Genomic DNA, 25,122 nt, shown 5'->3' with positions numbered 1-25,122 from the left:
GAGCGGGACTCTGGAAATGGCTCCGAAATCCAGAGAAAGGGGTCAGGGTATGTGGGAATCCGGCGGGGGTGGGGGGTGGATGAAGGAAGGTGTCCTTCCTCTCTCCAGTGCAATTTGGTTTGGTGAGTCTCAAAGCTACCAGATGGCACTTCCCAAGTCAGGCCCCCGCAGGAATCAGGGTGGGCTGCGTGCCTCGGCCCCTGCCACAGGGACAAGCCACACCAGTGGCCTCCCTGAGCTCAAATGGCCGGATCTGGGGGTTCCGTCTGGGTGCACACCTCCTTGCTGTGGCCAAGTTCCCCCCTTCTCTGAGCACCAGCTTCATCATCCTCTCGAATGAGGACATCGATTGCTACCTTGGCACGTTACTCTCTTCATCCTGTGAAGACTCATTAGGCTTATCCTACAATTACTAGCTGGCCCGAAGAGATATCTCCTGAATCCAGATTAAGCTGGAGTCTCCCAGGCTCATCTGGCATGTCTTCCCTGAAGTCTGCCAAAACCCACACCCTTGCATTTCCAGGGACTCCCCTTAGCTGGCTGGGCAGAAAACCCAGCATGGTTCAAACAAGCTGACAGACAAGCGGGAGAGGACTCACGGGCAGACGGCCTCCGTCAGGTCTCGGGTGGAGCTCTGGGACCACAGCAGCAACGGGCCATCCCAGCCCCTGGGCTCAGCAGCGCCCTCATTCTCAGGCCGGCGGCTCTGCCCTGAGGGGAGCAGGAAGGTCACCAACTGCCGCAGGCGGACCTCAAGCCCCTCCCACTGCTGGAGCCTGACCTCCCCCGGCCCCACCCCTTCCCCTACCCCAGCAGGACGAGAGCTCGTCTTCCCCTGGCTTCCAACGTGAGGCCCGGCCCTGGGCCCCGATTGGGCACTGCCCCAGTCCGGAGCCAATCACAGTGGCCAGGGAGGTGGAACGCACCGATTGGCCAGGGCCAGGTCATGTGACCATGCTCCCCAGGAAACTCAAATATTACCAAGATTCCGTAACAAACCAATGAACAAAATTATCCAGTAAAGGCAAACCGTACTTTTTAATGAGGCCGATGTCACAGAAAAAAAAAAAATGCTTCACAATGAACTGCTCAAGGAAGCTACTAAATAAACTTTCAGAAAAGTTAAGTAGTTTTTTTTTTTTTTTTTAATAGGGTGACGGAGAGCTATACCTTTCCCATCTATGTGAATTTAGGTTTAAACTAGATTTCCCTTGGCTATTATATACGACAAAAAAACCCCACATCACCCCCTTTCACTCCCCCCACCCCCCAAAAGTGTTTTAGTCTATTGAGTTTTTGTGTCCTCAGTTGTGTCTGATTCACGGCAACTCACGAACTCTACACAGCCAGGCTCTTCCGTCCATGGAATTCAGGGCAATTTTTTTTCTGTCACAGTAAATGCCCACCCTGGGTGATCCAAAGGCAAGGGCTCAGAGGCTCCTGAGAGTCTAACTCCTTTCAGCCGAGCACAGAGCTGGCTCCTCACTGGGATGCCTGTGGCCTGGGGCTCCCAGAGGAGAGAACAGCACTCGCCCCACCGTGTGGTCACTGCTGGAAGTGCAGGCTGCTCCTCACTCCCCCTTGACAGTGTCCCTGAGGGCAGAACAGTGGGAATCTACTCAAGGTGGAAATGCAAACTCCCATGCAACCAAACTTCCCACAAGGTCTCCAAAACCACTCAGGAACAGGGAATTGGAAACTGCAGGGCATGACATGAATGGAGATGGAGACTTGACACCTTACACCGAGTTCACTTCCAGTTATCCCTAGACAAAGTTTCCATGAAAACTTGTCACAAATCTAGAAGAACAATGAGCAGAAACCGGACACGTGCTTTGAGTCTTCACACACAAAACTAAAAGGCAGTCCACAAAACAACCCAGAGAATACAGTGGACTTTGCAAAATCAAAGATATCTACTGTGGGAAAGACCTCATTACAAAAGCAAAAGACAGGTCATACATCGCGAGACGAATGAGTGGAAACACAAAGCTTCTCAAGGATGTGTCTCCAAACAGACAAAGAACACCAACACAACAAGCCTGTGAAAACTAGGGAAAGGTCTGAAGGGACACCAGACTGAGGAAGACACACACAGAGTATCCCGGATGATGTCCAGCACGGAGGGCCTGAAGAAACAACAGTCTAGTTGCACTCCCTCAGGCCTGTGTGACCCTGGATGAGGCCTCTGTTTCCCGGTGGCTCTGAGAGATGGACAGGGAGGAAGGGGAAGAGAAATCACTTGCATTTCTAATACTCACAGCAAAGTCTTCCAATGAGAAGGGAATTATCACCCCCACTGACAATGCCATGCACTGAAGTGATACCCACGAGTCCATCTAACCCAGAAGGGAAGGAAGGACCTGTTCTCACAAAACGGCGAGAGATGGAAGAAGGAAGATCAAGCCCACACCAATCACTGGAAAGAGAAGCTGTGCTCAGGGCTTGAAAGAATTCCTATTGGGAAAATGATGTCACAGCCCCACAAGGCAATCCACAGCTTGGATGCTATTCCTCCCAAAATGCCAATGCATTGTCGCACCGAACAAAGAACTGCAAAAGGGGTTACGGAAACAGAAAAGAGCCTAAATTGTCAATACAATCCGACGAAAAAGCCCCGATACGGACATCCAAGGTTGTGTGAAAGGAAATTAGACGACCAAACTAGGATCCTCAGGAGCGTATCGGAGAAGGCGATGGCGACCCACGCCAGTACTCTTGCCTGGAAAATGCCCTGGACGGAGGAGCCTGGTAGGCTGCAGGCCATGGGGTCGCGCAGAGTCAGACACGACTGAAGTGACTTAGCCGCAGCGGCAGCAGCAGGACAGTATGCTATTGGGAATACAACAACACACACAGATCCAGATCGATGGAATAAAGTTGAGGGTCCAGAAACAAACCCCGGCATCCATGGTCAACTCATCTCTGACACAGAAGGGGAGAATATCCAAATGGGAACAAGAAAGCCTCTTCAATAAATGGCCATGGGAAAACCAGACAGCTACATCTGAAGAACGCTATTGGTTTTGATCTCACACCACCTCAATATCGGGGAAAAACCTCACCCTAAAGACTGATGTCTTGAGATAGCTAGAAAGAAGCGTAGGTCAAAGGCTCCTTAACATCAGAGTCTCCTTGCCATTTGCTGGGCGGAGGTAGAAATGGGTCTCTTCAAGTAAGGGAAAGAGGGAAACGAAGTACACCAATGGGTTTCCATCCAATGGAACCTCTTCACAACAGAGAAGCTAAGCATTCACAGATGCAAAAGATAGGAAACGGAACATGAGAGACTCCTTGCAAGTGGTGTATCTGAGAAGGGGTTCATATGGAAAGAGACGAAGAATGCACAGCACTCAGATTCCAAGAAACACCACCACCACCCTTGACCCTTCCCCCATGACCAACTCCGACCTAAAGCCTTTCTCTCCCTCTAACCCATCCCTAAAACATAACCCTCATCTAATCATATACATGTGCATTCCTAGCATCCATCCATCCACACACGAGAGAGAAAGAGGAAGACACAGACTGAATCGAGAAAGGAAAAGAGAGGGACACAGCCAGAGAGAGACACGGAACCAAAGAGAGGAAAGGAGTCGATGGTCCAGACTTTTCATCAATCTGTCTCGAAGGTAGAAGCAATGACAGCGCCCATCCACCCCAGAAGGGGGAAAAGGACGGAAGGTTTGGAGAGGAAAAGACAAGAACGCAGGGAGCCATTAGAAGCTCAGCCACCCGCAGAAGCCGAGCTGGGACACTTGAACAGAATCTCAATGGAAACAGAGGACCAGAAAGTTGGCTACTCTTTTCTATAAGAGAGGGAGACCTTCAAGTCTTCCTTTCGGGCCTCCAACTTGGATGTGGGGTCTCAAAACAGTCAGGAGGGGCAGTGCCTTTTCCTGGGTACCACGGCGCATCCAGGCCTCGTTCTGCCCCATTCTGTGCTGTGTCAGCCCTGGATGGAGTCTTTCTTTCTGAAGTCTCAGCGCACAAGCTCCACGTGATATCGGCCCCAGGTGGAGAGGCATGGAGCTGCTCGTAGGCCGACAGACCTAGGAAACAGATGGGAGAATGACCCCCACTCTGCAGATGGAGAGACTGGGGAAACCCTGAGGGGCATATGCTTGTCCAGGGCCACACCACTTATGAGAAGAAGGAGCCTGGTCTGAGAGCAGCGGGGTCCTCGGAGCTCAGGCCCTGGCTGCACCCAGGCCTCCCCAGGGCTGTGGGCTGGGCTGTGTGGCTGTCAATGTGTCTGCACATGGCCTAAGGGGGGTGGTCGAGCAGTCAGAAACCCAGAGATTCCCTTGGGAAGTTTTGGGGAAGGGACCTCAGCACGAACCCCAGGAAATGATGTCACCTGCCGGCAACAGAACCCAACAGAACCCACAACCCGGGTATCCAGGCCTCCAGAGCGGAGAGGAGCCCCCAGCCAGATCTCTTGCTGCCAGGATGTTCTGCTGTTTGCCCCTGCCCAGAGGCCGGGGCCTCAGGAGAGCTCACAGGCAGTGTGCGTGGGCACCCTGTCGACGTTGGCTCAGGGCACCCCCGAGAGGCCTCTGGCCCTCTGCCCGGAGAAACAGAAAGGTAACACGGGGAGCCCCAGGCCGGGCCAGGCCACCTCTCCCATGCCACCCGGAAACACCGGGTCCTTTGCCTGTGTGTGTGGATGCGGGTTTCTCGGGGTGTGTCTCCCTCAAGGAAGCCCAGGCGGATGTGGGGTCAGAAGCCTGCGGACAAGTTGTGTCCACACCCCAGGGGAGATCAGGCTGGCTGGGATGGGAACAGTGCGGGCAGGGCCGGCCGCCCAGGCTGACCTCACACCCTCAGGTGGGTCTCTTTCCTCCCGGGTGGGGATCTGAGCAGACACACGTCTCTGACCCTTCTGGGAAGAGAAGTTCGAGCAGGCAGAAGCAGCGGCTCCACTGGCCAGGCCCAGCTCGGAAAACTCCCAGCACGGCTGGCTGACGGTCACTGTCGTTGCAGAGCTTCCCACGTGATGAGGCCGAGGACGGGGACACCCCGTCCACCTCCCGGAGGGAGGGGTCGGAGCACCAACCCCCCCCCCGTGAGGCCCAGTGCAGGCTCCAGGTGAGCGTGCCCACGGAGGCATCAGCCCCACCGGGGGCGAAGCGGAGGCGGGGAAGGCCTGCTGCCGAGACACTGCCCAGGATACACCCGGCGGCCCAGTCTGAGGCTGCCACGGAGCTCAGCACACCCGGCTCCGACCCAGAGTCCCGAGAACCCCGGCCTCTGAGGCAGCAGGAGGACCTGGAGCCCAGCACGCCAGAGCACAGAGGTAAGGACGCTGGGGCTGGTGCACGGGAGTGTGTGGGGAGGGGGTGCTGAGCTACACAGGGACGAGTCCCCGAAAGATGCTGCTGGGCCTGCAGCAAGCGCTGGCCTCACACCCCCACCCCCATCTTGCACACTTCAGTCCCAAAAGACATCCAACCCTGGGTATTCTTTCGGAATCTCTTGGAAGCTTTCTGTCCCGGGATACGCACATGCCAAGGCTGGTCTGTGGGAAAACTTTGCTTCTCCCCCAGCTCTAGCACTGGCCTCCAACTGGAACCAGGCTCCACTTCCCAGACCTGTGCCTACAGAGGTGGTGGCTCCAGGTGCAGGACCCAGGGATCCACCGAGGGCAGATGGAGAACCGAGCCTTGCCCTCGCAGAGACACCAGGCCAGCTGGGTACTGGCCAGCACACCGGGCAGATCGGATTTCCGTGCCTGCAGGACCCCCAGCCCCAGGCACTGATGTCCTACCCCCTCAGCCAGAACCTCCACCTCCACGTGCACCTGTACCTGCTCGGGCTTTGGCAGGAGAACCCGAGGCAGAGGAGGAGTCACCGCCTCGGCAGGGAGAGCCTGCCCTGGCTCCCGCGCAACACCCAGACGCCGACGATGACTCACCCGCCCCTGCAGGAAGAACGAGCCCCCGCTCTGGACAGAGACCCAGAGCCCTTGCCGGAAACACCATGTCCAGGGGAGCGGTCGGCTCTGCAGCCTCCATCCCTGTCTGCTCACCGTGGACGCCGGCAACTCGGTCTGCCCCCAGGGGACATGGAGTTCCTTTCCCCTGAGCTGCTTTGCATTTGGTTTGTTTCCACCTTTCTGGTGATGTTTTACTTTTTGTATGGTTTCGTCTATTTTTGTTGGTTAAGTTGGGATTAGTAAACTTTTTCATCATTGTTGCAATTTGGGACACTGTTGTGTAACTCTGGTGATACTGTGTTACCATCACCACTCTGTAGTTTCAGACCCGTTCGATCTTTATGCCCCACCCGCCAACAAAGCCTGGGTTCAAGGCAAGCAGGCCCTGTTCATCCCTCCCCCCGATCCTGACCACAATTTCATCTTTTCTTTCTGCATTCCTTCCTATATTCTTGGTGTCCCCAATCAATGACTCTCAGTGAGATGACTGAAGGAGTTTTTTTCGGACTCTCCACCTACTGTAAGACTCCATTGGAGAGTTCTCATTTTTATGTCATTTGAACTAGCCTTTGATAGCTGAAAGGACGGTGTACGTCCTTTCAAGATATCATGTGCCAAACGAAGCCCTTTTGGCAAATGCCATCATTATCTCCAGGCAGGCATTGCTGTTTGAAGGGTGACATCTCAGCCAGAAGGCAGAGGCTGAGCTCCTCTTGTTGCACCAGCTCCCAAAAGAAGCCAAGAAAGGGAGCTGGAACAACAAACCACCCCAACGCCCAGGAAAGCGTTCTTCACGACAGAAGGCTAGCAAATGACCCAACAACCTTGTGGCCCAGAACCCCTCTAGAAAAATCACTGTTCCATGCAAAAGAGAAACACATGGGAAGTTCCAAGGAGAGGCAATGCCCATGGCCAGTGTACTTTAGAGACGGCCTGACCGCTCCGGGGAAGACACGCACCGACGGAACCCCTTGGGAAACAGCAGTGAGAGTCCTCACCGTCGTAAGGGTTTCCTCTGGGGACAACCTGCCCTGGGCACCACATGAGGGAGCAGACCGGCTTCTCTTCCTCTGCCCCCACACCACTCACTCATGAAGGCAGCTCAGGTGTTCTCATGCCCTGCCTGCCTGCCTGCCTGCCTGGCTCATCCGTGAGCTGTGACCACCTCCAGGGCAGGACTCCACCTTCTCCTCTCTGTGTACCGTGAATCTGCACACAGTGGGCTTTCAGAACCTTAGGAGACTTGAGCCATTCCCACTCGAGCCAGAACCCTCCCCAGGAAGGAAAACAGCTGTGGAGTCATTTTGGCCCCAGCACTGGTTCCCAAACCCTGGCGGCTCCTACAGCCTCTACGGTGTGAAGAGGGAGGTCCCTTTTGACAGAGCTTTCCGGCTGTCAGATCGAAGCTGTTGTTTCACTGTCAGCTGTGTCTCTGCCGTTGCAGCCAGGTGGGCCACGCTGCTCCAAAGGAGCTCACAAGCTGAGTTGCAAGGGAGGTATTGAGAGGACAGGGATGGCTACAACGTGCTGCAAACTGAGTGAGGGTCCCCACAATCCTCAGCAAAGGTCTGTGGTGTGCAAGTGGGGAGTAGAGGGCCCCCAAGTTCCAAAGGAAGGGAGGTACTCGGGAGATAAAGCCCTTGGCTGCTGTGGTAGCAGCTGCAGATGGCAGCTCGTCCACAGTGCACTTCGAATGAGGTCATATGAGCGGGACTCTGGAAATGGCTCCGAAATCCAGAGAAAGGGGTCAGGGTATGTGGGAATCCGGCGGGGGTGGGGGGTGGATGAAGGAAGGTGTCCTTCCTCTCTCCAGTGCAATTTGGTTTGGTGAGTCTCAAAGCTACCAGATGGCACTTCCCAAGTCAGGCCCCCGCAGGAATCAGGGTGGGCTGCGTGCCTCGGCCCCTGCCACAGGGACAAGCCACACCAGTGGCCTCCCTGAGCTCAAATGGCCGGATCTGGGGGTTCCGTCTGGGTGCACACCTCCTTGCTGTGGCCAAGTTCCCCCCTTCTCTGAGCACCAGCTTCATCATCCTCTCGAATGAGGACATCGATTGCTACCTTGGCACGTTACTCTCTTCATCCTGTGAAGACTCATTAGGCTTATCCTACAATTACTAGCTGGCCCGAAGAGATATCTCCTGAATCCAGATTAAGCTGGAGTCTCCCAGGCTCATCTGGCATGTCTTCCCTGAAGTCTGCCAAAACCCACACCCTTGCATTTCCAGGGACTCCCCTTAGCCGGCTGGGCAGAAAACCCAGCATGGTTCAAACAAGCTGACAGACAAGCGGGAGAGGACTCACGGGCAGACGGCCTCCGTCAGGTCTCGGGTGGAGCTCTGGGACCACAGCAGCAACGGGCCATCCCAGCCCCTGGGCTCAGCAGCGCCCTCATTCTCAGGCCGGCGGCTCTGCCCTGAGGGGAGCAGGAAGGTCACCAACTGCCGCAGGCGGACCTCAAGCCCCTCCCACTGCTGGAGCCTGACCTCCCCCGGCCCCACCCCTTCCCCTACCCCAGCAGGACGAGAGCTCGTCTTCCCCTGGCTTCCAACGTGAGGCCCGGCCCTGGGCCCCGATTGGGCACTGCCCCAGTCCGGAGCCAATCACAGTGGCCAGGGAGGTGGAACGCACCGATTGGCCAGGGCCAGGTCATGTGACCATGCTCCCCAGGAAACTCAAATATTACCAAGATTCCCTAACAAACCAATGAACAAAATTATCCAGTAAAGGCAAACCGTACTTTTTAATGAGGCCGATGTCACAGAAAAAAAAAAAAAAACTTCACAATGAACTGCTCAAGGAAGCTACTAAATAAACTTTCAGAAAAGTTAAGTAGTTTTTTTTTTTTTTTAATAGGGTGACGGAGAGCTATACCTTTCCCATCTATGTGAATTTAGGTTTAAACTAGATTTCCCTTGGCTATTATATACGACAAAAAAACCCCACATCACCCCCTTTCACTCCCCCCACCCCCCAAAAGTGTTTTAGTCTATTGAGTTTTTGTGTCCTCAGTTGTGTCTGATTCACGGCAACTCACGAACTCTACACAGCCAGGCTCTTCCGTCCATGGAATTCAGGGCAATTTTTTTCTGTCACAGTAAATGCCCACCCTGGGTGATCCAAAGGCAAGGGCTCAGAGGCTCCTGAGAGTCTAACTCCTTTCAGCCGAGCACAGAGCTGGCTCCTCACTGGGATGCCTGTGGCCTGGGGCTCCCAGAGGGGAGAGCAGCACTCGCCCCACCGTGTGGTCACTGCTGGAAGTGCAGGCTGCTCCTCACTCCCCCTTGACAGTGTCCCTGAGGGCAGAACAGTGGGAATCTACTCAAGGTGGAAATGCAAACTCCCATGCAACCAAACTTCCCACAAGGTCTCCAAAACCACTCAGGAACAGGGAATTGGAAACTGCAGGGCATGACATGAATGGAGATGGAGACTTGACACCTTACACCGAGTTCACTTCCAGTTATCCCTAGACAAAGTTTCCATGAAAACTTGTCACAAATCTAGAAGAACAATGAGCAGAAACCGGACACGTGCTTTGAGTCTTCACACACAAAACTAAAAGGCAGTCCACAAAACAACCCAGAGAATACAGTGGACTTTGCAAAATCAAAGATATCTACTGTGGGAAAGACCTCATTACAAAAGCAAAAGACAGGTCATACATCGCGAGACGAATGAGTGGAAACACAAAGCTTCTCAAGGATGTGTCTCCAAACAGACAAAGAACACCAACACAACAAGCCTGTGAAAACTAGGGAAAGGTCTGAAGGGACACCAGACTGAGGAAGACACACACAGAGTATCCCGGATGATGTCCAGCACGGAGGGCCTGAAGAAACAACAGTCTAGTTGCACTCCCTCAGGCCTGTGTGACCCTGGATGAGGCCTCTGTTTCCCGGTGGCTCTGAGAGATGGACAGGGAGGAAGGGGAAGAGAAATCACTTGCATTTCTAATACTCACAGCAAAGTCTTCCAATGAGAAGGGAATTATCACCCCCACTGACAATGCCATGCACTGAAGTGATACCCACGAGTCCATCTAACCCAGAAGGGAAGGAAGGACCTGTTCTCACAAAACGGCGAGAGATGGAAGAAGGAAGATCAAGCCCACACCAATCACTGGAAAGAGAAGCTGTGCTCAGGGCTTGAAAGAATTCCTATTGGGAAAATGATGTCACAGCCCCACAAGGCAATCCACAGCTTGGATGCTATTCCTCCCAAAATGCCAATGCATTGTCGCACCGAACAAAGAACTGCAAAAGGGGTTACGGAAACAGAAAAGAGCCTAAATTGTCAATACAATCCGACGAAAAAGCCCCGATACGGACATCCAAGGTTGTGTGAAAGGAAATTAGACGACCAAACTAGGATCCTCAGGAGCGTATCGGAGAAGGCGATGGCGACCCACGCCAGTACTCTTGCCTGGAAAATGCCCTGGACGGAGGAGCCTGGTAGGCTGCAGGCCATGGGGTCGCGCAGAGTCAGACACGACTGAAGTGACTTAGCCGCAGCGGCAGCAGCAGGACAGTATGCTATTGGGAATACAACAACACACACAGATCCAGATCGATGGAATAAAGTTGAGGGTCCAGAAACAAACCCCGGCATCCATGGTCAACTCATCTCTGACACAGAAGGGGAGAATATCCAAATGGGAACAAGAAAGCCTCTTCAATAAATGGCCATGGGAAAACCAGACAGCTACATCTGAAGAACGCTATTGGTTTTGATCTCACACCACCTCAATATTGGGGAAAAACCTCACCCTAAAGACTGATGTCTTGAGATAGCTAGAAAGAAGCGTAGGTCAAAGGCTCCTTAACATCAGAGTCTCCTTGCCATTTGCTGGGCGGAGGTAGAAATGGGTCTCTTCAAGTAAGGGAAAGAGGGAAACGAAGTACACCAATGGGTTTCCATCCAATGGAACCTCTTCACAACAGAGAAGCTAAGCATTCACAGATGCAAAAGATAGGAAACGGAACATGAGAGACTCCTTGCAAGTGGTGTATCTGAGAAGGGGTTCATATGGAAAGAGACGAAGAATGCACAGCACTCAGATTCCAAGAAACACCACCACCACCCTTGACCCTTCCCCCATGACCAACTCCGACCTAAAGCCTTTCTCTCCCTCTAACCCATCCCTAAAACATAACCCTCATCTAATCATATACATGTGCATTCCTAGCATCCATCCATCCACACACGAGAGAGAAAGAGGAAGACACAGACTGAATCGAGAAAGGAAAAGAGAGGGACACAGCCAGAGAGAGACACGGAACCAAAGAGAGGAAAGGAGTCGATGGTCCAGACTTTTCATCAATCTGTCTCGAAGGTAGAAGCAATGACAGCGCCCATCCACCCCAGAAGGGGGAAAAGGACGGAAGGTTTGGAGAGGAAAAGACAAGAACGCAGGGAGCCATTAGAAGCTCAGCCACCCGCAGAAGCCGAGCTGGGACACTTGAACAGAATCTCAATGGAAACAGAGGACCAGAAAGTTGGCTACTCTTTTCTATAAGAGAGGGAGACCTTCGAGTCTTCCTTTCGGGCCTCCAACTTGGATGTGGGGTCTCAAAACAGTCAGGAGGGGCAGTGCCTTTTCCTGGGTACCACGGCGCATCCAGGCCTCGTTCTGCCCCATTCTGTGCTGTGTCAGCCCTGGATGGAGTCTTTCTTTCTGAAGTCTCAGCGCACAAGCTCCACGTGATATCGGCCCCAGGTGGAGAGGCATGGAGCTGCTCGTAGGCCGACAGACCTAGGAAACAGATGGGAGAATGACCCCCACTCTGCAGATGGAGAGACTGGGGAAACCCTGAGGGGCATATGCTTGTCCAGGGCCACACCACTTATGAGAAGAAGGAGCCTGGTCTGAGAGCAGCGGGGTCCTCGGAGCTCAGGCCCTGGCTGCACCCAGGCCTCCCCAGGGCTGTGGGCTGGGCTGTGTGGCTGTCAATGTGTCTGCACATGGCCTAAGGGGGGTGGTCGAGCAGTCAGAAACCCAGAGATTCCCTTGGGAAGTTTTGGGGAAGGGACCTCAGCACGAACCCCAGGAAATGATGTCACCTGCCGGCAACAGAACCCAACAGAACCCGCAACCCGGGTATCCAGGCCTCCAGAGCGGAGAGGAGCCCCCAGCCAGATCTCTTGCTGCCAGGATGTTCTGCTGTTTGCCCCTGCCCAGAGGCCGGGGCCTCAGGAGAGCTCACAGGCAGTGTGCGTGGGCACCCTGTCGACGTTGGCTCAGGGCACCCCCGAGAGGCCTCTGGCCCTCTGCCCGGAGAAACAGAAAGGTAACACGGGGAGCCCCAGGCCGGGCCAGGCCACCTCTCCCATGCCACCCGGAAACACCGGGTCCTTTGCCTGTGTGTGTGGATGCGGGTTTCTCGGGGTGTGTCTCCCTCAAGGAAGCCCAGGCGGATGTGGGGTCAGAAGCCTGCGGACAAGTTGTGTCCACACCCCAGGGGAGATCAGGCTGGCTGGGATGGGAACAGTGCGGGCAGGGCCGGCCGCCCAGGCTGACCTCACACCCTCAGGTGGGTCTCTTTCCTCCCGGGTGGGGATCTGAGCAGACACACGTCTCTGACCCTTCTGGGAAGAGAAGTTCGAGCAGGCAGAAGCAGCGGCTCCACTGGCCAGGCCCAGCTCGGAAAACTCCCAGCACGGCTGGCTGACGGTCACTGTCGTTGCAGAGCTTCCCACGTGATGAGGCCGAGGACGGGGACACCCCGTCCACCTCCCGGAGGGAGGGGTCGGAGCACCAACCCCCCGCCCGTGAGGCCCAGTGCAGGCTCCAGGTGAGCGTGCCCACGGAGGCATCAGCCCCACCGGGGGCGAAGCGGAGGCGGGGAAGGCCTGCTGCCGAGACACCGCCCAGGATACACCCGGCGGCCCAGTCTGAGGCTGCCACGGAGCTCAGCACACCCGGCTCCGACCCAGAGTCCCGAGAACCCCGGCCTCTGAGGCAGCAGGAGGACCTGGAGCCCAGCACGCCAGAGCACAGAGGTAAGGACGCTGGGGCTGGTGCACGGGAGTGTGTGGGGAGGGGGTGCTGAGCTACACAGGGACGAGTCCCCGAAAGATGCTGCTGGGCCTGCAGCAAGCGCTGGCCTCACACCCCCACCCCCATCTTGCACACTTCAGTCCCAAAAGACATCCAACCCTGGGTATTCTTTCGGAATCTCTTGGGAGCTTTCTGTCCCGGGATACGCACATGCCAAGGCTGGTCTGTGGGCAAACTTTGCTTCTCCCCCAGCTCTAGCACTGGCCTCCAACTGGAAACAGGCTCCACTTCCCAGACCTGTGCCTACAGAGGTGGTGGCTCCAGGTGCAGGACCCAGGGATCCACCGAGGGCAGATGGAGAACCGAGCCTTGCCCTCGCAGAGACACCAGGCCAGCTGGGTACTGGCCAGCACACCGGGCAGATCGGATTTCCGTGCCTGCAGGACCCCCAGCCCCAGGCACTGATGTCCCACCCCCTCAGCCAGAACCTCCACCTCCACGTGCACCTGTACCTGCTCGGGCTTTGGCAGGAGAACCCGAGGCAGAGGAGGAGTCACCGCCTCGGCAGGGAGAGCCTGCCCTGGCTCCCGCGCAACACCCAGACGCCGACGATGACTCACCCGCCCCTGCAGGAAGAACGAGCCCCCGCTCTGGACAGAGACCCAGAGCCCTTGCCGGAAACACCATGTCCAGGGGAGCGGTCGGCTCTGCAGCCTCCATCCCTGTCTGCTCACCGTGGACGCCGGCAACTCGGTCTGCCCCCAGGGGACATGGAGTTCCTTTCCCCTGAGCTGCTTTGCATTTGGTTTGTTTCCACCTTTCTGGTGATGTTTTACTTTTTGTATGGTTTCGTCTATTTTTGTTGGTTAAGTTGGGATTAGTAAACTTTTTCATCATTGTTGCAATTTGGGACACTGTTGTGTAACTCTGGTGATACTGTGTTACCATCACCACTCTGTAGTTTCAGACCCGTTCGATCTTTATGCCCCACCCGCCAACAAAGCCTGGGTTCAAGGCAAGCAGGCCCTGTTCATCCCTCCCCCCGATCCTGACCACAATTTCATCTTTTCTTTCTGCATTCCTTCCTATATTCTTGGTGTCCCCAATCAATGACTCTCAGTGAGATGACTGAAGGAGTTTTTTTCGGACTCTCCACCTACTGTAAGACTCCATTGGAGAGTTCTCATTTTTATGTCATTTGAACTAGCCTTTGATAGCTGAAAGGACGGTGTACGTCCTTTCAAGATATCATGTGCCAAACGAAGCCCTTTTGGCAAATGCCATCATTATCTCCAGGCAGGCATTGCTGTTTGAAGGGTGACATCTCAGCCAGAAGGCAGAGGCTGAGCTCCTCTTGTTGCACCAGCTCCCAAAAGAAGCCAAGAAAGGGAGCTGGAACAACAAACCACCCCAACGCCCAGGAAAGCGTTCTTCACGACAGAAGGCTAGCAAATGACCCAACAACCTTGTGGCCCAGAACCCCTCTAGAAAAATCACTGTTCCATGCAAAAGAGAAACACATGGGAAGTTCCAAGGAGAGGCAATGCCCATGGCCAGTGTACTTTAGAGACGGCCTGACCGCTCCGGGGAAGACACGCACCGACGGAACCCCTTGGGAAACAGCAGTGAGAGTCCTCACCGTCGTAAGGGTTTCCTCTGGGGACAACCTGCCCTGGGCACCACATGAGGGAGCAGACCGGCTTCTCTTCCTCTGCCCCCACACCACTCACTCATGAAGGCAGCTCAGGTGTTCTCATGCCCTGCCTGCCTGCCTGCCTGCCTGGCTCATCCGTGAGCTGTGACCACCTCCAGGGCAGGACTCCACCTTCTCCTCTCTGTGTACCGTGAATCTGCACACAGTGGGCTTTCAGAACCTTAGGAGACTTGAGCCATTCCCACTCGAGCCAGAACCCTCCCCAGGAAGGAAAACAGCTGTGGAGTCATTTTGGCCCCAGCACTGGTTCCCAAACCCTGGCGGCTCCTACAGCCTCTACGGTGTGAAGAGGGAGGTCCCTTTTGACAGAGCTTTCCGGCTGTCAGATCGAAGCTGTTGTTTCACTGTCAGCTGTGTCTCTGCCGTTGCAGCCAGGTGGGCCACGCTGCTCCAAAGGAGCTCACAAGCTGAGTTGCAAGGGAGGTATTGAGAGGACAGGGATGGCTACAACGTGCTGCAAACTGAGTGAGGGTCCCCACAATCCTCAGCAAAGGTCTGTGGTGTGCAAGTGGGGAGTAGAGGGCCCCCAAGTTCCAAAGGAAGGGAGGTACTCGGGAGATAAAGCCCTTGGCTGCTGTGGTAGCAGCTGCAGATGGCAGCTCGTCCACAGTGCACTTCGAATGAGGTCATATGAGCGGGACTCTGGAAATGGCTCCGAAATCCAGAGAAAGGGGTCAGGGTATGTGGGAATCCGGCGGGGGTGGGGGGTGGATGAAGGAAGGTGTCCTTCCTCTCTCCAGTGCAATTTGGTTTGGTGAGTCTCAAAGCTACCAGATGGCACTTCCCAAGTCAGGCCCCCGCAGGAATCAGGGTGGGCTGCGTGCCTCGGCCCCTGCCACAGGGACAAGCCACACCAGTGGCCTCCCTGAGCTCAAATGGCCGGATCTGGGGGTTCCGTCTGGGTGCACACCTCCTTGCTGTGGCCAAGTTCCCCCCTTCTCTGAGCACCAGCTTCATCATCCTCTCGAATGAGGACATCGATTGCTACCTTGGCACGTTACTCTCTTCATCCTGTGAAGACTCATTAGGCTTATCCTACAATTACTAGCTGGCCCGAAGAGATATCTCCTGAATCCAGATTAAGCTGGAGTCTCCCAGGCTCATCTGGCATGTCTTCCCTGAAGTCTGCCAAAACCCACACCCTTGCATTTCCAGGGACTCCCCTTAGCCGGCTGGGCAGAAAACCCAGCATGGTTCAAACAAGCTGACAGACAAGCGGGAGAGGACTCACGGGCAGACGGCCTCCGTCAGGTCTCGGGTGGAGCTCTGGGACCACAGCAGCAACGGGCCATCCCAGCCCCTGGGCTCAGCAGCGCCCTCATTCTCAGGCCGGCGGCTCTGCCCTGAGGGGAGCAGGAAGGTCACCAACTGCCGCAGGCGGACCTCAAGCCCCTCCCACTGCTGGAGCCTGACCTCCCCCGGCCCCACCCCTTCCCCTACCCCAGCAGGACGAGAGCTCGTCTTCCCCTGGCTTCCAACGTGAGGCCCGGCCCTGGGCCCCGATTGGGCACTGCCCCAGTCCGGAGCCAATCACAGTGGCCAGGGAGGTGGAACGCACCGATTGGCCAGGGCCAGGTCATGTGACCATGCTCCCCAGGAAACTCAAATATTACCAAGATTCCCTAACAAACCAATGAACAAAATTATCCAGTAAAGGCAAACCGTACTTTTTAATGAGGCCGATGTCACAGAAAAAAAAAAAAAAAGCTTCACAATGAACTGCTCAAGGAAGCTACTAAATAAACTTTCAGAAAAGTTAAGTAGTTTTTTTTTTTTTTTTAATAGGGTGACGGAGAGCTATACCTTTCCCATCTATGTGAATTTAGGTTTAAACTAGATTTCCCTTGGCTATTATATACGACAAAAAAACCCCACATCACCCCCTTTCACTCCCCCCACCCCCCAAAAGTGTTTTAGTCTATTGAGTTTTTGTGTCCTCAGTTGTGTCTGATTCACGGCAACTCACGAACTCTACACAGCCAGGCTCTTCCGTCCATGGAATTCAGGGCAATTTTTTTCTGTCACAGTAAATGCCCACCCTGGGTGATCCAAAGGCAAGGGCTCAGAGGCTCCTGAGAGTCTAACTCCTTTCAGCCGAGCACAGAGCTGGCTCCTCACTGGGATGCCTGTGGCCTGGGGCTCCCAGAGGGGAGAGCAGCACTCGCCCCACCGTGTGGTCACTGCTGGAAGTGCAGGCTGCTCCTCACTCCCCCTTGACAGTGTCCCTGAGGGCAGAACAGTGGGAATCTACTCAAGGTGGAAATGCAAACTCCCATGCAACCAAACTTCCCACAAGGTCTCCAAAACCACTCAGGAACAGGGAATTGGAAACTGCAGGGCATGACATGAATGGAGATGGAGACTTGACACCTTACACCGAGTTCACTTCCAGTTATCCCTAGACAAAGTTTCCATGAAAACTTGTCACAAATCTAGAAGAACAATGAGCAGAAACCGGACACGTGCTTTGAGTCTTCACACACAAAACTAAAAGGCAGTCCACAAAACAACCCAGAGAATACAGTGGACTTTGCAAAATCAAAGATATCTACTGTGGGAAAGACCTCATTACAAAAGCAAAAGACAGGTCATACATCGCGAGACGAATGAGTGGAAACACAAAGCTTCTCAAGGATGTGTCTCCAAACAGACAAAGAACACCAACACAACAAGCCTGTGAAAACTAGGGAAAGGTCTGAAGGGACACCAGACTGAGGAAGACACACACAGAGTATCCCGGATGATGTCCAGCACGGAGGGCCTGAAGAAACAACAGTCTAGTTGCACTCCCTCAGGCCTGTGTGACCCTGGATGAGGCCTCTGTTTCCCGGTGGCTCTGAGAGATGGACAGGGAGGAAGGGGAAGAGAAATCACTTGCATTTCTAATACTCACAGCAAAGTCTTCCAATGAGAAGGGAATTATCACCCCCACTGACAATGCCATGCACTGAAGTGATACCCACGAGTCCATCTAACCCAGAAGGGAAGGAAGGACCTGTTCTCACAAAACGGCGAGAGATGGAAGAAGGAAGATCAAGCCCACACCAATCACTGGAAAGAGAAGCTGTGCTCAGGGCTTGAAAGAATTCCTATTGGGAAAATGATGTCACAGCCCCACAAGGCAATCCACAGCTTGGATGCTATTCCTCCCAAAATGCCAATGCATTGTCGCACCGAACAAAGAACTGCAAAAGGGGTTACGGAAACAGAAAAGAGCCTAAATTGTCAATACAATCCGACGAAAAAGCCCCGATACGGACATCCAAGGTTGTGTGAAAGGAAATTAGACGACCAAACTAGGATCCTCAGGAGCGTATCGGAGAAGGCGATGGCGACCCACGCCAGTACTCTTGCCTGGAAAATGCCCTGGACGGAGGAGCCTGGTAGGCTGCAGGCCATGGGGTCGCGCAGAGTCAGACACGACTGAAGTGACTTAGCCGCAGCGGCAGCAGCAGGACAGTATGCTATTGGGAATACAACAACACACACAGATCCAGATCGATGGAATAAAGTTGAGGGTCCAGAAACAAACCCCGGCATCCATGGTCAACTCATCTCTGACACAGAAGGGGAGAATATCCAAATGGGAACAAGAAAGCCTCTTCAATAAATGGCCATGGGAAAACCAGACAGCTACATCTGAAGAACGCTATTGGTTTTGATCTCACACCACCTCAATATCGGGGAAAAACCTCACCCTAAAGACTGATGTCTTGAGATAGCTAGAAAGAAGCGTAGGTCAAAGGCTCCTTAACATCAGAGTCTCCTTGCCATTTGCTGGGCGGAGGTAGAAATGGGTCTCTTCAAGTAAGGGAAAGAGGGAAACGAAGTACACAAATGGGTTTCCATCCAATGGAACCTCTTCACAACAGAGAAGCTAAGCATTCACAGATGCAAAAGATAGGAAACGGAACATGAGAGACTCCTTGCAAGTGGTGTATCTGAGAAGGGGTTCATATGGAAAGAGACGAAGAATGCACAGCACTCAGATTCCAAGAAACACCACCACCACCCTTGACCCTTCCCCCATGACCAACTCCGACCTAAAGCCTTTCTCTCCCTCTAACCCATCCCTAAAACATAACCCTCATCTAATCATATACATGTGCATTCCTAGCATCCATCCATCCACACACGAGAGAGAAAGAGGAAGACACAGACTGAATCGAGAAAGGAAAAGAGAGGGACACAGCCAGAGAGAGACACGGAACCAAAGAGAGGAAAGGAGTCGATGGTCCAGACTTTTCATCAATCTGTCTCGAAGGTAGAAGCAATGACAGCGCCCATCCACCCCAGAAGGGGGAAAAGGACGGAAGGTTTGGAGAGGAAAAGACAAGAACGCAGGGAGCCATTAGAAGCTCAGCCACCCGCAGAAGCCGAGCTGGGACACTTGAACAGAATCTCAATGGAAACAGAGGACCAGAAAGTTGGCTACTCTTTTCTATAAGAGAGGGAGACCTTCGAGTCTTCCTTTCGGGCCTCCAACTTGGATGTGGGGTCTCAAAACAGTCAGGAGGGGCAGTGCCTTTTCCTGGGTACCACGGCGCATCCAGGCCTCGTTCTGCCCCATTCTGTGCTGTGTCAGCCCTGGATGGAGTCTTTCTTTCTGAAGTCTCAGCGCACAAGCTCCACGTGATATCGGCCCCAGGTGGAGAGGCATGGAGCTGCTCGTAGGCCGACAGACCTAGGAAACAGATGGGAGAATGACCCCCACTCTGCAGATGGAGAGACTGGGGAAACCCTGAGGGGCATATGCTTGTCCAGGGCCACACCACTTATGAGAAGAAGGAGCCTGGTCTGAGAGCAGCGGGGTCCTCGGAGCTCAGGCCCTGGCTGCACCCAGGCCTCCCCAGGGCTGTGGGCTGGGCTGTGTGGCTGTCAATGTGTCTGCACATGGCCTAAGGGGGGTGGTCGAGCAGTCAGAAACCCAGAGATTCCCTTGGGAAGTTTTGGGGAAGGGACCTCAGCACGAACCCCAGGAAATGATGTCACCTGCCGGCAACAGAACCCAACAGAACCCGCAACCCGGGTATCCAGGCCTCCAGAGCGGAGAGGAGCCCCCAGCCAGATCTCTTGCTGCCAGGATGTTCTGCTGTTTGCCCCTGCCCAGAGGCCGGGGCCTCAGGAGAGCTCACAGGCAGTGTGCGTGGGCACCCTGTCGACGTTGGCTCAGGGCACCCCCGAGAGGCCTCTGGCCCTCTGCCCGGAGAAACAGAAAGGTAACACGGGGAGCCCCAGGCCGGGCCAGGCCACCTCTCCCATGCCACCCGGAAACACCGGGTCCTTTGCCTGTGTGTGTGGATGCGGGTTTCTCGGGGTGTGTCTCCCTCAAGGAAGCCCAGGCGGATGTGGGGTCAGAAGCCTGCGGACAAGTTGTGTCCACACCCCAGGGGAGATCAGGCTGGCTGGGATGGGAACAGTGCGGGCAGGGCCGGCCGCCCAGGCTGACCTCACACCCTCAGGTGGGTCTCTTTCCTCCCGGGTGGGGATCTGAGCAGACACACGTCTCTGACCCTTCTGGGAAGAGAAGTTCGAGCAGGCAGAAGCAGCGGCTCCACTGGCCAGGCCCAGCTCGGAAAACTCCCAGCACGGCTGGCTGACGGTCACTGTCGTTGCAGAGCTTCCCACGTGATGAGGCCGAGGACGGGGACACCCCGTCCACCTCCCGGAGGGAGGGGTCGGAGCACCAACCCCCCGCCCGTGAGGCCCAGTGCAGGCTCCAGGTGAGCGTGCCCACGGAGGCATCAGCCCCACCGGGGGCGAAGCGGAGGCGGGGAAGGCCTGCTGCCGAGACACCGCCCAGGATACACCCGGCGGCCCAGTCTGAGGCTGCCACGGAGCTCAGCACACCCGGCTCCGACCCAGAGTCCCGAGAACCCCGGCCTCTGAGGCAGCAGGAGGACCTGGAGCCCAGCACGCCAGAGCACAGAGGTAAGGACGCTGGGGCTGGTGCACGGGAGTGTGTGGGGAGGGGGTGCTGAGCTACACAGGGACGAGTCCCCGAAAGATGCTGCTGGGCCTGCAGCAAGCGCTGGCCTCACACCCCCACCCCCATCTTGCACACTTCAGTCCCAAAAGACATCCAACCCTGGGTATTCTTTCGGAATCTCTTGGGAGCTTTCTGTCCCGGGATACGCACATGCCAAGGCTGGTCTGTGGGCAAACTTTGCTTCTCCCCCAGCTCTAGCACTGGCCTCCAACTGGAAACAGGCTCCACTTCCCAGACCTGTGCCTACAGAGGTGGTGGCTCCAGGTGCAGGACCCAGGGATCCACCGAGGGCAGATGGAGAACCGAGCCTTGCCCTCGCAGAGACACCAGGCCAGCTGGGTACTGGCCAGCACACCGGGCAGATCGGATTTCCGTGCCTGCAGGACCCCCAGCCCCAGGCACTGATGTCCCACCCCCTCAGCCAGAACCTCCACCTCCACGTGCACCTGTACCTGCTCGGGCTTTGGCAGGAGAACCCGAGGCAGAGGAGGAGTCACCGCCTCGGCAGGGAGAGCCTGCCCTGGCTCCCGCGCAACACCCAGACGCCGACGATGACTCACCCGCCCCTGCAGGAAGAACGAGCCCCCGCTCTGGACAGAGACCCAGAGCCCTTGCCGGAAACACCATGTCCAGGGGAGCGGTCGGCTCTGCAGCCTCCATCCCTGTCTGCTCACCGTGGACGCCGGCAACTCGGTCTGCCCCCAGGGGACATGGAGTTCCTTTCCCCTGAGCTGCTTTGCATTTGGTTTGTTTCCACCTTTCTGGTGATGTTTTACTTTTTGTATGGTTTCGTCTATTTTTGTTGGTTAAGTTGGGATTAGTAAACTTTTTCATCATTGTTGCAATTTGGGACACTGTTGTGTAACTCTGGTGATACTGTGTTACCATCACCACTCTGTAGTTTCAGACCCGTTCGATCTTTATGCCCCACCCGCCAACAAAGCCTGGGTTCAAGGCAAGCAGGCCCTGTTCATCCCTCCCCCCGATCCTGACCACAATTTCATCTTTTCTTTCTGCATTCCTTCCTATATTCTTGGTGTCCCCAATCAATGACTCTCAGTGAGATGACTGAAGGAGTTTTTTTCGGACTCTCCACCTACTGTAAGACTCCATTGGAGAGTTCTCATTTTTATGTCATTTGAACTAGCCTTTGATAGCTGAAAGGACGGTGTACGTCCTTTCAAGATATCATGTGCCAAACGAAGCCCTTTTGGCAAATGCCATCATTATCTCCAGGCAGGCATTGCTGTTTGAAGGGTGACATCTCAGCCAGAAGGCAGAGGCTGAGCTCCTCTTGTTGCACCAGCTCCCAAAAGAAGCCAAGAAAGGGAGCTGGAACAACAAACCACCCCAACGCCCAGGAAAGCGTTCTTCACGACAGAAGGCTAGCAAATGACCCAACAACCTTGTGGCCCAGAACCCCTCTAGAAAAATCACTGTTCCATACAAAAGAGAAACACATGGGAAGTTCCAAGGAGAGGCAATGCCCATGGCCAGTGTACTTTAGAGACGGCCTGACTGCTCCGGGGAAGACACGCACCGACGGAACCCCTTGGGAAACAGCAGTGAGAGTCCTCACCGTCGTAAGGGTTTCCTCTGGGGACAACCTGCCCTGGGCACCACATGAGGGAGCAGACCGGCTTCTCTTCCTCTGCCCCCACACCACTCACTCATGAAGGCAGCTCAGGTGTTCTCATGCCCTGCCTGCCTGCCTGCCTGCCTGGCTCATCCGTGAGCTGTGACCACCTCCAGGGCAGGACTCCACCTTCTCCTCTCTGTGTACCGTGAATCTGCACACAGTGGGCTTTCAGAACCTTAGGAGACTTGAGCCATTCCCACTCGAGCCAGAACCCTCCCCAGGAAGGAAAACAGCTGTGGAGTCATTTTGGCCCCAGCACTGGTTCCCAAACCCTGGCGGCTCCTACAGCCTCTACGGTGTGAAGAGGGAGGTCCCTTTTGACAGAGCTTTCCGGCTGTCAGATCGAAGCTGTTGTTTCACTGTCAGCTGTGTCTCTGCCGTTGCAGCCAGGTGGGCCACGCTGCTCCAAAGGAGCTCACAAGCTGAGTTGCAAGGGAGGTATTGAGAGGACAGGGATGGCTACAACGTGCTGCAAACTGAGTGAGGGTCCCCACAATCCTCAGCAAAGGTCTGTGGTGTGCAAGTGGGGAGTAGAGGGCCCCCAAGTTCCAAAGGAAGGGAGGTACTCGGGAGATAAAGCCCTTGGCTGCTGTGGTAGCAGCTGCAGATGGCAGCTCGTCCACAGTGCACTTCGAATGAGGTCATATGAGCGGGACTCTGGAAATGGCTCCGAAATCCAGAGAAAGGGGTCAGGGTATGTGGGAATCCGGCGGGGGTGGGGGGTGGATGAAGGAAGGTGTCCTTCCTCTCTCCAGTGCAATTTGGTTTGGTGAGTCTCAAAGCTACCAGATGGCACTTCCCAAGTCAGGCCCCCGCAGGAATCAGGGTGGGCTGCGTGCCTCGGCCCCTGCCACAGGGACAAGCCACACCAGTGGCCTCCCTGAGCTCAAATGGCCGGATCTGGGGGTTCCGTCTGGGTGCACACCTCCTTGCTGTGGCCAAGTTCCCCCCTTCTCTGAGCACCAGCTTCATCATCCTCTCGAATGAGGACATCGATTGCTACCTTGGCACGTTACTCTCTTCATCCTGTGAAGACTCATTAGGCTTATCCTACAATTACTAGCTGGCCCGAAGAGATATCTCCTGAATCCAGATTAAGCTGGAGTCTCCCAGGCTCATCTGGCATGTCTTCCCTGAAGTCTGCCAAAACCCACACCCTTGCATTTCCAGGGACTCCCCTTAGCCGGCTGGGCAGAAAACCCAGCATGGTTCAAACAAGCTGACAGACAAGCGGGAGAGGACTCACGGGCAGACGGCCTCCGTCAGGTCTCGGGTGGAGCTCTGGGACCACAGCAGCAACGGGCCATCCCAGCCCCTGGGCTCAGCAGCGCCCTCATTCTCAGGCCGGCGGCTCTGCCCTGAGGGGAGCAGGAAGGTCACCAACTGCCGCAGGCGGACCTCAAGCCCCTCCCACTGCTGGAGCCTGACCTCCCCCGGCCCCACCCCTTCCCCTACCCCAGCAGGACGAGAGCTCGTCTTCCCCTGGCTTCCAACGTGAGGCCCGGCCCTGGGCCCCGATTGGGCACTGCCCCAGTCCGGAGCCAATCACAGTGGCCAGGGAGGTGGAACGCACCGATTGGCCAGGGCCAGGTCATGTGACCATGCTCCCCAGGAAACTCAAATATTACCAAGATTCCCTAACAAACCAATGAACAAAATTATCCAGTAAAGGCAAACCGTACTTTTTAATGAGGCCGATGTCACAGAAAAAAAAAAAAAAAAGCTTCACAATGAACTGCTCAAGGAAGCTACTAAATAAACTTTCAGAAAAGTTAAGTAGTTTTTTTTTTTTTTAATAGGGTGACGGAGAGCTATACCTTTCCCATCTATGTGAATTTAGGTTTAAACTAGATTTCCCTTGGCTATTATATACGACAAAAAAACCCCACATCACCCCCTTTCACTCCCCCCACCCCCCAAAAGTGTTTTAGTCTATTGAGTTTTTGTGTCCTCAGTTGTGTCTGATTCACGGCAACTCACGAACTCTACACAGCCAGGCTCTTCCGTCCATGGAATTCAGGGCAATTTTTTTCTGTCACAGTAAATGCCCACCCTGGGTGATCCAAAGGCAAGGGCTCAGAGGCTCCTGAGAGTCTAACTCCTTTCAGCCGAGCACAGAGCTGGCTCCTCACTGGGATGCCTGTGGCCTGGGGCTCCCAGAGGGGAGAGCAGCACTCGCCCCACCGTGTGGTCACTGCTGGAAGTGCAGGCTGCTCCTCACTCCCCCTTGACAGTGTCCCTGAGGGCAGAACAGTGGGAATCTACTCAAGGTGGAAATGCAAACTCCCATGCAACCAAACTTCCCACAAGGTCTCCAAAACCACTCAGGAACAGGGAATTGGAAACTGCAGGGCATGACATGAATGGAGATGGAGACTTGACACCTTACACCGAGTTCACTTCCAGTTATCCCTAGACAAAGTTTCCATGAAAACTTGTCACAAATCTAGAAGAACAATGAGCAGAAACCGGACACGTGCTTTGAGTCTTCACACACAAAACTAAAAGGCAGTCCACAAAACAACCCAGAGAATACAGTGGACTTTGCAAAATCAAAGATATCTACTGTGGGAAAGACCTCATTACAAAAGCAAAAGACAGGTCATACATCGCGAGACGAATGAGTGGAAACACAAAGCTTCTCAAGGATGTGTCTCCAAACAGACAAAGAACACCAACACAACAAGCCTGTGAAAACTAGGGAAAGGTCTGAAGGGACACCAGACTGAGGAAGACACACACAGAGTATCCCGGATGATGTCCAGCACGGAGGGCCTGAAGAAACAACAGTCTAGTTGCACTCCCTCAGGCCTGTGTGACCCTGGATGAGGCCTCTGTTTCC

At 54.8% G+C, this 25,122-nt stretch overlaps 3 protein-coding genes and 1 long non-coding RNA gene across 4 annotated transcripts in view; 3 read left to right on the top strand and 1 right to left on the bottom strand.

Moving 5' to 3' along the window:
• LOC145529707 (uncharacterized) overlaps window positions 1-25,122 on the bottom strand; it is a 1,704,434-nt gene that overhangs the window by 108,485 nt on the left and 1,570,827 nt on the right. Inside the window, exons 198-201 of the long non-coding RNA XR_014071296.1 lie at window positions 23,527-23,638; window positions 15,884-15,995; window positions 8,243-8,354; window positions 600-711 (exon numbers count right to left, since the gene is read on the bottom strand). This is a non-coding gene — a long non-coding RNA (uncharacterized LOC145529707). The remainder of the gene's footprint in view (window positions 1-599; window positions 712-8,242; window positions 8,355-15,883; window positions 15,996-23,526; window positions 23,639-25,122) is intronic.
• LOC145529697 (uncharacterized) lies at window positions 4,418-6,202 on the top strand. Its single transcript, XM_081550302.1, has 3 exons — window positions 4,418-4,587; window positions 4,987-5,299; window positions 5,550-6,202. The coding sequence occupies exons 1-3, from the start codon at window positions 4,453-4,455 to the stop codon at window positions 6,176-6,178; spliced, it is 1,077 nt and encodes a 358-aa protein (XP_081406428.1). The 5' UTR covers window positions 4,418-4,452; the 3' UTR covers window positions 6,179-6,202.
• Window positions 12,029-13,843, top strand: LOC145529609 (uncharacterized). The gene is made up of 3 exons (XM_081550200.1): window positions 12,029-12,228; window positions 12,628-12,940; window positions 13,191-13,843. Exons 1-3 carry the CDS (start codon window positions 12,094-12,096, stop codon window positions 13,817-13,819), a joined length of 1,077 nt encoding a protein of 358 aa, XP_081406326.1. The 5' UTR covers window positions 12,029-12,093; the 3' UTR covers window positions 13,820-13,843.
• LOC145529625 (uncharacterized) lies at window positions 19,686-21,583 on the top strand. The gene is made up of 3 exons (XM_081550219.1): window positions 19,686-19,871; window positions 20,271-20,583; window positions 20,834-21,583. Exons 1-3 carry the CDS (start codon window positions 19,737-19,739, stop codon window positions 21,460-21,462), a joined length of 1,077 nt encoding a protein of 358 aa, XP_081406345.1. The 5' UTR covers window positions 19,686-19,736; the 3' UTR covers window positions 21,463-21,583.

The sequence above is a fragment of the Giraffa tippelskirchi genome, chromosome 12 (assembly GCF_054371585.1).
Source record: "Giraffa tippelskirchi isolate mGirTip1 chromosome 12, T2T-mGirTip1v1.2.pri, whole genome shotgun sequence".
Taxonomy (NCBI): domain Eukaryota; kingdom Metazoa; phylum Chordata; class Mammalia; order Artiodactyla; family Giraffidae; genus Giraffa; species Giraffa tippelskirchi.
Note: the sequence above shows the minus strand (reverse complement) of the source record. Positions and strands in the feature narration are given on the sequence as shown.